Source organism: Carassius carassius, chromosome 2 (genome assembly GCF_963082965.1).
Source record: "Carassius carassius chromosome 2, fCarCar2.1, whole genome shotgun sequence".
Lineage (NCBI taxonomy): Eukaryota > Metazoa > Chordata > Actinopteri > Cypriniformes > Cyprinidae > Carassius > Carassius carassius.
This window is the reverse complement of record NC_081756.1, coordinates 8,724,148-8,739,785: the sequence shown is the minus strand read 5'-3', so window position 1 is coordinate 8,739,785 and position 15,638 is coordinate 8,724,148. Positions and strand designations below refer to the sequence as shown.

General features: G+C 35.9%; 3 protein-coding genes across 5 annotated transcripts; 2 read left to right on the top strand and 1 right to left on the bottom strand.

Moving 5' to 3' along the window:
• The first annotated feature begins 1,179 nt into the window (after window positions 1–1,179).
• Window positions 1,180–5,131, top strand: LOC132096548 (uncharacterized). 2 transcript variants are annotated; one of them, XM_059501991.1, is made up of 6 exons: window positions 1,180–1,262; window positions 2,242–2,300; window positions 3,096–3,461; window positions 3,744–3,863; window positions 4,039–4,129; window positions 4,742–5,131. In XM_059501991.1, exons 2-6 carry the CDS (start codon window positions 2,261–2,263, stop codon window positions 5,106–5,108), a joined length of 984 nt encoding a protein of 327 aa, XP_059357974.1. In that variant the 5' UTR covers window positions 1,180–1,262; window positions 2,242–2,260; the 3' UTR covers window positions 5,109–5,131. The 2 variants fall into 2 exon arrangements, with proteins under 2 accessions (XP_059357974.1, XP_059357966.1); XM_059501983.1 differs by lacking the exon at window positions 1,180–1,262 and having other exon boundaries at window positions 1,757–2,300.
• Window positions 5,132–6,093: 962 nt separating this feature from the next.
• On the bottom strand, window positions 6,094–11,394 carry LOC132101555 (ras-like protein family member 12). Of its 2 annotated transcripts, none has more exons than XM_059506612.1 (6): window positions 10,768–11,394; window positions 10,560–10,672; window positions 10,094–10,150; window positions 9,231–9,301; window positions 8,894–9,084; window positions 6,094–6,841 (listed from the first exon to the last, which is right to left on the bottom strand). In XM_059506612.1, the coding sequence occupies exons 1-6, from the start codon at window positions 10,797–10,799 to the stop codon at window positions 6,508–6,510; spliced, it is 798 nt and encodes a 265-aa protein (XP_059362595.1). In that variant the 5' UTR covers window positions 10,800–11,394; the 3' UTR covers window positions 6,094–6,507. The 2 variants fall into 2 exon arrangements, with proteins under 2 accessions (XP_059362595.1, XP_059362587.1); XM_059506604.1 differs by having other exon boundaries at window positions 9,231–9,304; window positions 10,768–11,390.
• A 1,049-nt stretch (window positions 11,395–12,443) lies between these two features.
• On the top strand, window positions 12,444–14,448 carry kbtbd13a (kelch repeat and BTB domain containing 13a). Its single transcript, XM_059501971.1, has one exon. The coding sequence runs from the start codon at window positions 12,687–12,689 to the stop codon at window positions 14,178–14,180; it is 1,494 nt and encodes a 497-aa protein (XP_059357954.1). The 5' UTR covers window positions 12,444–12,686; the 3' UTR covers window positions 14,181–14,448.
• The last annotated feature ends 1,190 nt before the right edge of the window (window positions 14,449–15,638 follow it).

Sequence of the window (15,638 nt, the reverse complement as noted above, 5' to 3'; positions counted from 1 at the left end):
GTTTAAAAATGTAAGAAGTAGAAATTACAGATATTAGTGTAAAAAAGAGTGAAAGTTAAAAGTGGTCAGAAAAATAAATAGTGAGGTAGGCTACTGATATCAGAAAAATCGACTTAAATACAGTAACAAAGAATTTGTACTTTGATACTTCCCATCTCTGTTGAGCAGGGTAACAAAAGGTGAAAGGTCAGTGTCAAGCCCTAGTCAATCAAAAAAATGCAACCAGTCTGGCTCAAATAAGAATCTTCTAAAAGAGCTTTGCATTTTCTGTCATCACTTGGAATCCTAAAGAGATCAGACTAGATTCTTTAAAAATTCCACTGGATAAACTGAAGATTCCATTTCTACTTTTCACAATTTCATCTTAAGTGATCCCCACCGGATCATCTCATTTGATCTATTTAGGACTGATATATGAATCATAAATAGTTTGAGCTACAAGGAAAGCAGATTGTGATACTCCAGGAATGAATGGCTTTTATCGCTTCACCTCTGCAACAATGAAAGTGACACCTAGTTCATTCACCCCTCAAGGCTCCAAGCGCTTGCCATAAAGAAATAAAACCCACCTCTCTGTATGCACAAGCAAACATACACATATGTGACCGGTTCTTGACCGACGGGTCAGCGACTGTATCCCTCTCATCAGTATTCGGCTGCAATAACATGACAAGGCTGGAGCAAGGCTATCCAAACATCGAGCAAAAAAACGGCCTTAGAGAACATAACCATTCATAGAATGACTTTAACTTTGGTTAATTCATTTATTGCATGTATTTATCTCAAGATAGCCTAGTTCTTTAGAAAGCTGTATTTCCTGGATGGCCTATTTCAACCCAATTATTTGTAAAAAAAAAAAAAAAAAAAAAAACTATATATATATATATATACTGTATATATATATATATATATATATATATATATATATATATATATATATATATATATATATATATATATATATATATATATATATATAAACCTGTAAATATAGTATACAAATATAACCATAATTAACTTCAGCTTCACCTAATTATGTAAAGAATATGAGCTGCTAACTCATTCCCTCGTCATCTTTTAAAACATTCCCCTCTTGAGTTCATAAAATCATCAGACTGCACTATAAAATGGAAAGGAATTAGATGAGTGTATCTCCTCCCACTTGAACTTTGGAAACTTTCTGCTGTAGTAAAGCGTTCCCAACATGTGTAGTCATTCTTTCTGTTCTACCCCACGGCCGCCTCTCAAACTGTGCTCTTCAGGTGAGTTCAATATGTCATCTATAATAGCCATCCGTATGGAGCATACAACAGCTCTGCGATCTAAACATGCCATAAAGTTATTCTTATGGTAAGAAATGCTGATAAGAATTATTGCATGGCATCTCGTCTTTTTTGGTGCACTAATGCTTATTTAAAAAATAATACTGCACTGTAACATTGTTCGTAACTTTTAATTATTTTATACATTGTAAAACATTTCTACCTAGTTCAACTTTAACTTCAGTTCAGTTGATGCATCAAAGTTTTAAGTATAATCAAATTGGTCCTTTCAGCTTAAATTATATTAAACCAACTTAAAATCTCAAGATGAATCTTGTACAATTTAAAATACATAGTTGACATTGGTTAAATCATTTTGATGGGTAAGCTTAAAGGAAAAACATGTTGCTTATTACATCAAAAAAACATACATTTTAGTTGCATTAAAAACATATATTTTAACTTTAGATGTTAAATATTGATGCTAAATTCACTGCATCGTTTTATATAGAATTGTATATTTTTTAATGCAATTACATCAGAAGTAACTGTCATTAAATGACAGAAAAATAAGAGTAGTCCCTTGCTTTTTCAAGGGAATTAAATTACCAAAATTAATAACACCTAACACCGATAGGGACAAAATGAAATAAAAGCAAAAAAAATGATAATTGAAATTGTATATATCTTGACTATGGTGGTAAAAACACAAATAACTGTAAAGCAAAATGTCACAATTTTTAAGAAATATTTTGAGGTGTGGGATCGACATCTGTTTTTTGTCAAGGCATTAAATCTCATTCTCTCATTAGGAAAGGTTCAAATATTGCACCATGGCATCTTTAGTCAAGCTGGTGTGTTCAAACATGTGTGGGGGAGGCATTCTCAGAAATGAAAACATGAGGCTAATGATACTTGATATGTTGTTTTTAACTGTGAACGTGTTAACCTCTCTGCATTACATCTTCTGTTTAAGCAGACTCTGTATTACAGGAGCGATGCTGCTGTTGTGGATAGCATTATCTCTCACCTGGCCTGGTAAAGTACACTCTTAACCTCATAAAATCAACAGAGTGAATCTAATATTAGGAGAATGTGCAAGGACATATCCATGGCAGCACTTCCCAAAAGCATTATATACTGTAAGCACACTCTCCGAATGAAAGATAGATCATATCTATCACTAGAGTGGTGTCCTTTCAAAAGTATACACTTTAGGCAGTCATATGCACTTTTAAAGTACTAACATTAACCATTTAGGGGTGAATAAGGTACAAAGAAGTAACTCATTAGTCTTAGAGTATAGATCTATTTGTGCCAGTGGTTCCTAAAATCTATAGGCTGACAATGATTTTGGGAAATCCAGCCCATTCTAGAATTACTAGAAATTATATATATATTTATATATATATATATATATATATATATATATATATATACACTGTATATATACTGTATATATATATATTTTTTTTTTTTGCATTGTTACATTATTTCTGAGAATTAAGAACAATTTTAAGCACAGAGATGAAGTATTATAATAATGAGAATGAATATTACTACAAAAAAGAATTAGCAATTATAGCAGGGAAAAAGTGAGCTTAATTGTGGTTCATGACAATTACTATTGTGGAAAATGTGTATTACAAAAAAAAACAATAATAATAATTCCTCAAACTGAACCCCATCCATTATTTTAGCAATCAGAATGTTTCTAATTATAGCTATTAGAATTTGGTTGGGAAATGTGCTTTACTGTCATTAAAATAATGTCACAATAATGGCCCTAATACAGAGTTTACAAACATGCTAAAAGTCCATTTTTATTTCAAGGCACAATTGGCTTTACGATCCATAGCATGAAGAAAGGTCTGTGTCTGGAGGACTCGTCTGAAGGAGCTGTTGAGTTAAAGACATGCCGTCTGGACTCGGTCCTGCAGCAGTGGAAGTGGACAGATCACTGGCTCCTAGTAAACACAGGAACCCTGAGGTGTCTCTCCACCACCCACACTGACCCAGTCCAGACTATCACTTGTGATTCTAGTCAACATATCAAATGGCAGTGCAAAGCTCAACAGCTCATCAGCCTGCAAAACTCTCTGACATTGAGCACAGAGAAAGGAAAACTCAGGCTGAACACGGGTGAACCCGACACATGGAAATCTCTGGACACGGGCGACATCTGCCAGAATAAAGCGAGTGAGTAGAACCTAAATAAAACAACAACAACAATTATTTAATAAAAATTATTTATTTCTTTATATGAATTATGTGTCTGCATTGGCATGTTCATTTTATCTGGATTGACAAACACTTAAAGTTGCATTTGTTTAATGCAGTAATATTGTGAAATATTATTGCAATTAAAAAATAACTGTTTTCTGCCACATGTCCGCAACATGAAAAGAAACTCCACTGACTGTCTTCAATTCATCTCTTATGATGCTATAATATACATCTCATCTCCATCGATTCTGACAGGGTCCAGAAGAGAAAGCGATTTAGAGGCCGATGAGTTTGACTTTGCTGAAGGGCCGCCTGCACCGAGAATGACAGAGGCACAGATGAAGTTTTTACAGTGGTATTACCGCACAGAGGACCGTGAGTGTGCCAAGTTTGCATTTACTGTGACGTCCTTGTCTCTCATCCTTACAGATTTCAATTTTCCCTTCCGTGAAATGGCTTGAAATGCACATCTGGATGTTGCTGTGTGTAAAAGCGTGTACTTGCATCACACTAATACTGAAAACTGTTCAATGCCGTTCTCATTTAACAGCAACAACGTGGAAGTTTGGGATGCTGGCATTTGCTTTTCTGGGTCTACTGATTGGTGCTATGCTGATGGTCATGGGCATGATGGCTAATAGGTTAGTAGCACATGAGTAACAGGTTAATATAACATGATGACTATAGTTAACATAGAGCAGTTTTATATAAGCAAATAGACAAGTAAAGACATATTTACTCAAATACATTTTAAAGCATCACATATCTATCATATTTATCATCTTTTCTATGTAGTAAGTAAGCTTGCTCAGTAACTCACCTGGTACTTTCAATGCAAAGCACTCCAGTATGAAAAAAGTGCTCAAAGCGGTGTAAAAACAAGGTAAATTTGATTTCCGAACTGCTGCAATATGTGCATTAACCAAAGTCATGATTATCTGATTCTGTGAAAACTGAACACATGCAAGAATATATATATATTATTTTTGCAAAAACATTTTTTTTGCTGCAGGCATATAATTTTCATGAGCATGGGTTGATTTTTCTTCAGATCAGTGTGCTGTTCTCTCTGGGTTATTTACAGCACCCATAATAAAAATAAGCTATTTTTCCCCTGGAACTTCAAAAGGTTTTCAGGCTTATTTCAGGCTCTAATAATTAAATAGTTCTAATTATTTTTATAAGTTTGATCCATAAGGGGAAATTGCATAGCTTCCATTCCTTCTTCCATAACTTCCATGTTTCTCATACAGGAACAGGAAGCAAATAGCCAAATACAAAGCAGCCTCTAAAGTCGCAGCGGTGAAAGCTGAAACTGAAGAGTTGCAGGTCATGGTCACTGATAAGGTCACAGAGGTCAAGGAGGAGAAAACCCATTTCATCCCATCCGAAAACAACAGCCATATGAATCGGGAAGAGCCTTCATTCGACAGCAAAGCCTCAGAGGAACTGAAGCCCGGAGAAAATGTGGAGACCTGGAAGGACGGGAATGTGTCTACTTTGTGTCCCGAACCTGCAGAGGAAGGACAAGGGGAAGAGGACGTCCACAACACAGATGTGGAGACTCTGTCCCAAAACTCCCCCCGAGCAATAGTTTCATCTGAGACAATTGCATTTTAACTTAATCCTACTGTTTGTGTTGACTTTAATGAAGACAACATCTGATTGGTTGACAAAATATTTTAGCGTTAACCCAAGGCTATGACCTCAGGAAAGGAGCAAATACCCACAGTAATTCAAATTTGGATTTTTACCTTACATTTACATTGATGACACAAAGTCTTTATAAGAATAATTTTTTTATGTTTTTGAATTAAGTCTCTTATGCTCACAAGGCAGCATTTACGCTAACAGAATACGGTAAAAACGGAATATTGTTAAATATGATTCCAACTTAATCTATATAACTTTAAAATAGATAACTTTATTTTTATATATCTGTATATAAATTTTAATTTATTCTGTGCAAATGTTTTCAGCATTGATAATAATAAGAACATTTTCTTGAGCAGCAAATCAGGAGGAATACATTAAATTATATGATTTATATGTCTTAAAATAGAAAATAGTCATTTTAAATGTTGATAATATTACTGTTGTACTGTATTTTGATCAAATAAATGCTCTGTTGATGAACATTATAGAATTATTTCAAAAACACACATATAAAGAAAAATATATTATTTCGTATAAAACTTTTGACCACCAGTGTTTAATAATTATAGCACTTGGTTTCCCTAGCCCAAAATATATGCTTATAGCCTTGGTTCAACCAACCAGATTTATAACTACATAATATATTTACAGTTTTATAGTTTGTTTCAAAAGGCAAGTTTTCTATTTGTTATAAAACAATATACATATGTGTGTGTTTGTGTGTGTGTGTGTGTGTGTGTGTGTGTGTGTGTAAAAATGCATCAAAATTGGTCATGAGTTAACTTTTTTCTGAACCATAAAGTAATTGTTTACCATACAACTTTAATGGATTAAACCAAATATTTTATTTCATTTTTTATTTATTTTTTGCTTCCCCTATAAAGCAATGTAAATTATTCGCTTCTCTCTCACTTGATGTAATGCAATATGATAAACGTGGTCATTTCAGTTTTTCAAGTACAAATAAAACAAAAGTTTTTTTTCTTTCTTTGGTATTCTGTGCATGATTAGGTTTTGTGTTTTGCTGTGTAAAAAAATAAAAAAATAAATAGAAAATGCCCACATGAATCCTCTGAAATTAATATATTAAGTGGAAATTGGTTTTGCCACAATAAAATACAAGCATAATGCTGGTGCAAAAAGTAGTGAAACAAAAACGAAATATAACCAATTATAAAAGAATAATCAGAAATGCTATCAAAGACATTCATTAGCTCTCTGTCCACTTTCATACAGTTACCGCACTCTCAAGTATGTGCGAGATGTTGCAATCCTTCAGGTTCTGTTAGCTTTGATGCTAAATAAGCTGATGTGACATCCAAACAAGCATTCCTGTCCATTATCAGAAGAGGGCGTCCTTACATCAGAAGATCTTGAAGCCTTTGAGTAGTGTAAGCGTGGGGGCTCTGCGTTTGCTCTGAGCTCTTGAGGACTTGACCGTGACCAGCTTTGCGGTGGCTGGGGTGGGCAGCTCTTTATAGCAGGCGGTGAGCGGAGGGGCGGAGGACAGGCTGATCGCAGACTTGTCTTCACTGATGAAGAGCGGGCGGATACTCCTCTCTGTTTCTCGCCTCACTTCCCGAATGGCTTCGTGAAAGACGTGCTGAACGGACAGGAAGTCCAAGCAGGCGGAAACTTCAAAGAACAGGCAGCTGAACCGCAAGGCCAGAGCGACACCATCTGCCTTACTCACCTGTCTGAAAAAAGATGCATTATAAAATGTTTAATAAATGGATTATGAAAGCATGTTTGATTCACTTTCCTGATCTGAAATGGACCTCTTTACAAAAAAGAAAAAGAAAAAAAAATTGTAAATGAAAAATAATATATGGAGTTTTTTTTCCAAGTATGCTGCTGTGCAACAATGTAGATAAAAAAAACAGAATTGTAAATAATTATTTATTTAGTGTGGTTAAATTGAGTCAATAAAATAAACTGATACCAGAAAGCAAATAATTGTAAACAAAAAAATGATGCTGTTGAATATGACAATTAATAATAAAAAAATAAATTAACTTACATTTTTATTAAACTAAAAATGCAGTTCAAAGGGGGTAGTCTGATTTTTTTTTTATCCAGTAAGGGTGAATTTAATTGCTCAAACGTAACATCAAAGATATATTACAAAGGATTTCTATTATCAAATAAATGTTATTCTTTTGAACTTTCTTTGAAAAACTGCATCAGCTTACACAAAAATATAAAGCACCACAACGGTTTTCAACATTGATAATAATAAGAAATGAGAAGCGAATCAGTATATTAGAATGATTTCTGGAGGATCATGTGACACTGGAGAATGGAGCAATGATGCTGAAAATTCAGCTTTACTAAAAAGTAATCATGTAAAAATGGATAAAAAATTAAAAGTGCATGTGAAAATGGCATCCTTATGTAAAGTTGTGAAATAGAGTGTTAAAGAAACTCTCTAATGTAATAGGAATGGCACAGCAGAAACCACTAGGAATGAGCAGTTGACGCTTTTATTTAAAGGGTGGCTGGCAAAGAAGCACACATTAATCTGCGGTTACATAAATAGATATTTTTGATAGAGTCCAGCTGTATTGTGGTCAATTTAAGTATGATACTGCATAAATCATGCACTGTGTTTGCATAATTATAGGAAAATATAAAGGCGATATATGGCCATTTCCTGGAGCAATCAAATCTTTACTTAAACATTTCAGGGTCATAAAAAATTGAAATCTAAATAACTTGTGGTGGTACTAAGCATAATTGTCATAATCATAGCCGGCCACAGGTCATATGTTCTTCCAGTTAAACTAACCAAAGGACATTCATACAACTATGTAAATGCACTATTTCCTGCTGTGCTTAGTGTCTTGACGAACACACACTCTGAGACAGGAAATTTGGCTGTTTAAGATTCACACTTAAAGGATTAGTTCACCCAAAAATGAACAATTTATGTAGATGAGTTTGTTTCTTCATCAAAACAGATTTGAATGAAAAGTAGCATTGCTTCACTTGCTCACCAGTGGATATTCTGCAGTGAATGGGTGCCGTCAGAATGAGAGACCAAACAGCTGATAAAAACATCACAATAATCCACAAGTAATCCACCTGGTGATATAAACACTGCGTTTATAATAAACAAATCAATCAATAAGATGGTTTAAATCCAAACCATCGTTTCCAGCCAAAATACAAGTCCTTTAGCAATATTATTATTTATTTCTCCAGTGAAAAACTCGTCTTGTCTAAATCAGGAGAGAAATATGCACAGATCAATAACTGCTTACCTGCGAAAACAATCCAAAACAGATTTTGATGCGAGAGGCAACAGGAGATGTGACTTTTTCATTGGAGGAAACTTTATTATTATGGATTTGTATTTTGGCAAGAAACGATTGTTTAAAGTTAAAGCGACTTAACAATGGATTTGTTTCTTACAAACATGCAGCTTCACAAGATTCACTGACGGACTGGAGTCATGTAGATTGCTTGTGGATTATTGTGATGTTTTTATCAGCTATTTGGATTCTCATTCTGACGGCACCCATTCACTGCAGAGGATCCACTAGTGAGCAAATAATGCAACGCTAAACTACTACAAATCTGTTCTGATGAAGAAACAAACTCATCTACATCTTGAATGGCCTGAGGGTGAGCACATTTGCAGCAAATCTTCATTTCTGGATGAACTATTCTTTAATATATATTACCTGGCATTATATGTTATAATAGCAATGTTTACTGAAATCGAATAGAAGGGATGTTTAATTCACCTGTATCTCTCCATGTCCACTTTGTTGCCGAGAAGAATGACAGGAGCTTCTGGCTGCAGGCCTTTTGAGTAAAGGGTCACAGTCTCCAAGTACTGCTGGCAGGCCTCAAAGCTGGTCCGGTTGTCAATGCTGTAGACAACGATGAAGGCATTGGCCCAGCTTAAATAGCGCTCACAGTTGACTGGTCCATCCTAAATTTTAAATAAAGACAGATTCGTTTGCATATTGTAAAGCTGCCAAGGTTATGCAACAAACTTCCTTTATGGGAAAATAAAACAACCATTATGAGAAGATCCATCTGGTACAAATATAGATGTCAAAAGAGACAAATCATTACCTGATCAGCCGTGTCCATCACTTTAACCAGAACCGGCTGCTGGTCCACAACTTCTTCTGTAGAGTAAGTATCTTCTGAAAATTAAATATGTAAAAAGATACTGCATTTTTTTTAAGAAACTAGCTGGCATTCAGAGAAACATTAAAACACTGTACTCCAGCTCAAGTTACATGACAGCTGCATAATGTGCTTTGTCTTTAGATGAAGTCTCTCTTTTCATTCAATTCTTCACTATTAAAAAAAGACATTTCAGTTCCTGACATCCATGTGCATTTATTTTATTGTTATTTTATGTAATGATTTCATAAAAGACTTACATTTGAACAAAATGAAAATGTGATACAACTACTGTACAAAGGACAAACATGGAAAAAATATATATGGTGCATTGGAAAAAGACTTTCGACAACGTTTTAATGCGGTCTGGCAAAGACCTTAAAGATCTTAAAAAGTCAAAACCTGTCATTTTAGTAACATCAGAGCTGTCAGTATGAGCCTCAACTCTTCATCTTCTGCCAAGGAAAAAACATGAACATGAAAATTTTTACTTTTATGTCTCTAAGAAAAGTCTTTTAAGATTTAAAGCCACCCATCTAAGGATCTAAGTCCCCAATAATTACATCTGTAATATATATATATATATATATATATATATATATATATATATATATATATATATATATATATATATATATATATATTTGATATATATGTTTTGTGTTAAGATCAGAGCCATAATCACCATAGACACACTTCTACATCCAGATGTTCGGTCTCTCACTACTGGTTAAACTTTAACCTTTATACCCCAGTCAGTATTAGGTTACATCATTGGTGACAACAGTAAAAGCTGGGAAACTCACCAAGGTTTGGGTCATATTCACTAATGAAGCGCTTTGTGAGGAATTTCACTGTAAGTGCTGTGGGGGAACAGACAAACTTCCTGTAAGGCTAAGTTTGGAAATATTTTCAATTACATAACAGAGCGTCCCAACAGTAAAATGGGAAATACTTTGCTTTTTAAGCATTTTTCTTAAAAATAAGACTTATTCAAGTTAAACATTTTAACTCTCCTAGTAAACAAAATAATAGCATTATGCAATGCTTAACAGATCAGTAGTTCAAATACAATCATAGATAGATAGATAGATAGATAGATAGATAGATAGATAGATAGATAGATAGATAGATAGATAGATAGATAGATAGATAGATAGATAGATAGATAGATAGGACAACACAAATTCAAAACGTTTCACAGTACATTCAAAACACATTTGATCATATTAAATGATGAGTGTTGTTATGAACATTGCATGGTAGACATACCTGACTTTCCAGATCCCATAGCTCCCAAAATCACTATGTTACTCTCCGAGGGCTCATGCTCAGGAACTGTGACAATGTTACAAGTTCTTGCTTTCCCAAACATCAGAGACATCCTGAAGACGGGATGAGAGAGAAGAATGAACACTTGAGAGAGAAGATCCGAATGTAAGAGCCCATTGGACACAGCTTTGATCTTCTGAGTTCATACCTGGATGATGCTGATGATGTCCGATTTCTCATCAGCGCTCTCTGCAAAACAGCTTCAGCAGCACAAACGACATGACCACAAGCTCTGAGGACTCGTATGCGCGTTTTGCCCGACTGTTTTTTTTCTTGGACACTAGAGTGGCGAGAGGAAAGTGAAGAGTGAAATGCTAGAGGGATATTTTGACTCGGTGGGCAGGAGCACTTGATGGACTCGATCTCAATCCAGTGGATCCGCCTCCTATGAACATTAAAAGCTCCTCTGTACACGGTTCATACTCCATTTACCAGTTTGCGAATTATTCGCTTACGTTTGAAAGAATTTTCCTGCAGGAAATGGTCGGTGGAATCTTTTTGTTGACGTTCGTCGCGCGCAACAAAACACAAATGATTTGTGTTTAATCTTTCAATGAAGAACAGCATTTATGTCAAACTTTCAGACAAACATAGTCCGAAATTAATGAAAAGTGCTCTCAACTGTAATCTCCGTTAACCATTGGGTTAAATAGGGCCTCAGTCATTTTGTGGTGACTCAAATAAACGTAGCTCTATCTTTTTGTATAGTAGGCCTTCTTTTGACTTTACTAACAGGCCCAAATGCAGGGTTGCCAGGTTTTCACAACAAAACCCGCCCAATTGCACTCAGCACCCGTCATGCTTGTTGTGTGACTGACATACTACAGCAGCTACTATATAACTGTATTACTGATATAGGCTTATGTTTAATTTTTTCCCCTTTTCATTCAAAATATTTCCAGTCTGATAATTCAGTCAGCAAACAAGTGAGCAAAACACCACGTTTCAGCGATGACTCATCTGAACGCCTCTGATTGGCTATTGCATTCATACGTTCAACAGAATCGTGCGGGTGGTTATAATGCAGCGCTGTACAAACGCGTCTGTCTCTGGCTTAGCACCATCCAAAGCACTTACACAGGTCTGAATTCAGCAGCTGATGCTGTGCTGCACTGAACGATCTAATCAATGTGATGGATTGGATTTTTAAACCTCTTTGAAGGGCAAATAGACAATATTATAATTTTTAGAGGGAAAATTCTGTTATCGATTTCTCACTCTTAAGTTGTTCCAAATGAGTTTCTTTCTTCTGCTGAACACAAAAGAATATATCTTGAAGCATGTTGATAATCAAACATTTGCTGATAGCCACTGTATTATTTTTTTTCACACCATGGTTCAGTGCTACCGGCAACTGTTTGTTTCAATTCCAAAATATATGAAAGCAAAACAAATATTAAATAAAACTTAAGGAGAGTTAATCAATATGTAGGCTACTTGTAAGTATTTACAAATGTACATTTGTGTAAATAAAACCTATAATTAAAATATTACTACACAAAAATTCAACCTTGCTGTGGAATTTTTAATGAGTTTAACCAATCAGTGACTTATGGGCTTACATATCGTAAGACATGGCCTTTTTGCAATGGCATATTGACTTTGGAAATATTTCTGTATCATTTGGGTTTGGGATCACACATGTGCTTTTTATTTTAAATCAGATTTTATTTTGAGCAGTCACATTTACCTGGAATGCTGACCCACAACAAAGACTGACCCTTACAGGCATACCATTGTTACAGCTTTAGGCATTTCACCTGTTCATCAAAGGAGAAGATGACATTTTCAGCCTGCTTTTAATGCCTGCCAAGAACAAAAGGTAATAAATAACCATGATGACGGCTGCCCTCTACAGCGATGGCTGTCTGCCATTACTTTTATGCTGCCACGCTTTTCACATCTATGTATAGCCGATTCTATTCTTGTAGTGGTCAGGAGTAATGCAAACACTGCACACTTGCTCAGATGCATCTGCCTTGCTTTGGAATACATCATGTAGTCAATAGTGCTGTGAATGTCTTCAAAGCCAGGTTTGACTTTGCAGAAGTGGGTAGGTATATCTAGATGAAAATGGCAGGAGGTAACTTGATGGAGACGAGTAGCTGTGCTAGTGCGAGGAAGACACTTTACCAGCCAATGGGTTTCACGAAAACAGTGAAAGTGAGATTCGGTGACCGTGTTTTTACAGTGGACAGGAGCCTCCTAGAGCAGCATTGTGAATACTTTCAAGCTCTTTTCCAATCTGGGATGAAGGAGTGCATGGAGGATGAGATTTGTCTTCAGGCGCCGAGTGTTCATGGCTTCCTGGTAGCCCTTCGTGTCATACATGGAGAAAGACCTGTGTTGAGCGCTGACGAAATCGTTGACGCCATCCAATGTGCCGTGTTCCTTCAGATAGAGCTACTAACTGAGCATCTCATCGCTAATATCAATTCAGACAACTGTCTTCTAATGTATCACACAGCAGCTACTTTTGGGTTACTGAAGCTCTTCAAGAGTGCAGCTTTGTTCATTCGAGACATGTATGTAGACCTCAAAGAAGATGTAAAGTGCTTGCCAGAGGATCTGATTGAACATATAGAGTCTCTTGTTCCTAGCTCCTACATCACCGTCGGCACTCATTCGCCGACCATCAAGCTATTGCAGGACTTCATGAGGACCGTTTGTTATCTTGATGAGGATGAGAAAGACTGGAAGGTTCTCGCCCACTTGCCTCTCAACGCCAGCACCACCATGGCAGGAGTCACGGTTTTAGACAACAAGCTGTACATTGTTGGAGGAGTCTATGACATTTCCAATAAAGTTGTGGATACTGGTTTCTGCTATGATGTATCTACAGACACTTGGAGCACTTTCTCCAGCCCCCAGCAACTTCGCTACAACTGCACCTTGATCGGCCATGTGGGCGACCTTTATATCATCGGCGGAGAGTATGAGAAGACCGTAATGTCTTCTGTGGAGAAGTACAAGGTCTCTTCGGACACCTGGAGCTTCGCTGCTCATCTTCCAAGACCTGCATCCGCCGTCGCTTGCGCCAAAGCCATGAGAAGACTGTTCATCTGCCTTTGGAGACCTAAAGACGCTACTGAGATTTACGAGTACGTCGCAAACAAAGATGAATGGGTGTTAATCACAACACTCGTTCGGCATCAGAGTTACGGACACTGCATGGTGGCCCACAGGGACAATTTGTACGTCATGAGGAACGGGCCGTCTGATGATTTTTTGAGATGCGTGATGGATTGTTACAATCTGACCTCAGGTCAGTGGACGGCTATGCCCGGGCAGTACGAGAACAGTAAAGGGGCTTTGTTTACTGCGGTAGTGCGGGGCGACTCTGTGTTCACGGTGAACCGCAGAGAGACGTTGGAATACGCCATTGAGGACAATAAATGGAGGATGAAAAAACAAATGACTGGATTTCCAAGAATTGGCTCCATGTGGACGTTCCTCTTGAGACTGCCAAAGCGAAGCAGAGAGCTTTTACAAAAGACAGATAATGGAGTCGAGATCTACTCCGACCCCAGCTCAAGTGCTTCTGTACATTGTGTTGACTGAATTTATTAATAATAGCGGTAAAAAAAAAGATTCCTAGAATCTGACATTAGTTTAGTGCTTCAAATATTTCCAGAAAAAAAGGGATAGGTTGGAAGTAAGTTTTGCATTTTTTCCCACTTTTATTGTAAGTTCAGAAAAAGTGAGGTAAGTTTCTACTTTTAGATGTGCATGATTAAATAAAAATGTTGCAACCTGTCATTACACATTTTGTCCTGTTGCAAACAAAACGTAAAAACCTTTATAATCTTTAAAAAAGTTTCTGCTGTCCCAAAATATAAACCTTTACTCTTGTGCTGGGCTTTAATAAATTAATTAACTTGTTTTTGAAAGAAGTTATGCTCATTAAGACTGAATTTATTCAATCAAAAATACAATGAAAAAACATAATATTGTGAAATGTTCTTTTGCCGTTTTTTTTATTTAATATATTTAAAAATGTAATTAATTCCTGTGATGCAAAGCTGTGTTTTCAGCATCATTACTCCAGTCTTCAGTGTCACATGATCCTTCAGAAATCAGTATAATATAATATAATGATTGGTGCTCAAGAAACTTTTCTTATTATCAATGTTGAACACAGTTGTGCGGATTCATATTTTGTGGAAACCATGGCACTTTTTTTTCATAGCATTTTATTTGAATTTAGTGGCATTTAATTAAAAAAAAATCAATTTAAGGCATAATTTCTTAACAAGTGTTTAATACACACACACACACACACATATGATCTTTTCTATGTATATTTATATATGTATATGTATATTTATATACATATATGTAGTTGGCTATCAGTAATTCTTTATTAAATGAATTTCTACCCTCTTTTCTTCATCCATTTGATTAGTTAACTGCAGATCAATTTGTGTAAAATCTGATTAACATAACTATTCACACACTGCCAGAACAACACACACACACCTTGGAGGCAAAAGTGAGATGTGATTAATGGAAAATGAACATGCCCTAAAAATCTTCACGACTGTATTACACATGGGTCATTACAATATATGTTGCCATGGCTACATTAGACCAAAATATAGAAACATTTCCTGTTTTTAAATCAAACAAGCAATCTGTAAAACACAATCCCTGGTGTATCCATACCAGAAACACCGGGGTCAGACGAGGCATCCTTAAAGACTGTGAGAGAAAGTTTAAGATCAGCTAGGAGGAGAAACATGATCCTCACAAATGATACTTTATTCATACGATCATTGATGACCTCATGATCAACTGGTAAGAAAGTAACCGAGAGGCAACTCGTTGACTGTTCAAACTCTCAAATTATATCCAGACATTCCTGCAAGTTTTTGTAACTATTGTAGAAGGTCCACTCATTACATGGGAACCTGAAGACACACTGATAACTAATCATGTTTACCACAGTCAAAACATTGCGTCCAACCTTTGGCAGCCTAACAACAGTATCTATAGATCTTGGCAGGATTTTGCTATTCG

Excerpts from the sequence above, each read along its gene's own strand:
- LOC132096548 (XM_059501983.1), top strand. The coding sequence starts at position 2,096 with ATGGCATCTTTAGTCAAGCTGGTGTGTTCAAACATGTGTGGGGGAGGC. Across the intron at positions 3,462-3,743 it reads CATCTGCCAGAATAAAGCGA|GGTCCAGAAGAGAAAGCGAT; the intron begins GTGAGTAGAACC and ends CGATTCTGACAG. Across the intron at positions 4,130-4,741 it reads ATGGGCATGATGGCTAATAG|GAACAGGAAGCAAATAGCCA; the intron begins GTTAGTAGCACA and ends TTTCTCATACAG.
- LOC132101555 (XM_059506604.1), bottom strand. The coding sequence starts at position 10,799 with ATGAGAAATCGGACATCATCAGCATCATCCAG. Across the intron at positions 10,151-10,559 it reads TATGGGATCTGGAAAGTCAG|CACTTACAGTGAAATTCCTC; the intron begins GTATGTCTACCA and ends GTTCCCCCACAG. Across the intron at positions 6,842-8,893 it reads GTGGACATGGAGAGATACAG|ACAGGTGAGTAAGGCAGATG; the intron begins GTGAATTAAACA and ends ATCTTTTTTCAG.
- kbtbd13a (XM_059501971.1), top strand. The coding sequence starts at position 12,687 with ATGAAAATGGCAGGAGGTAACTTGATGGAGACGAGTAGCTGTGCTAGT.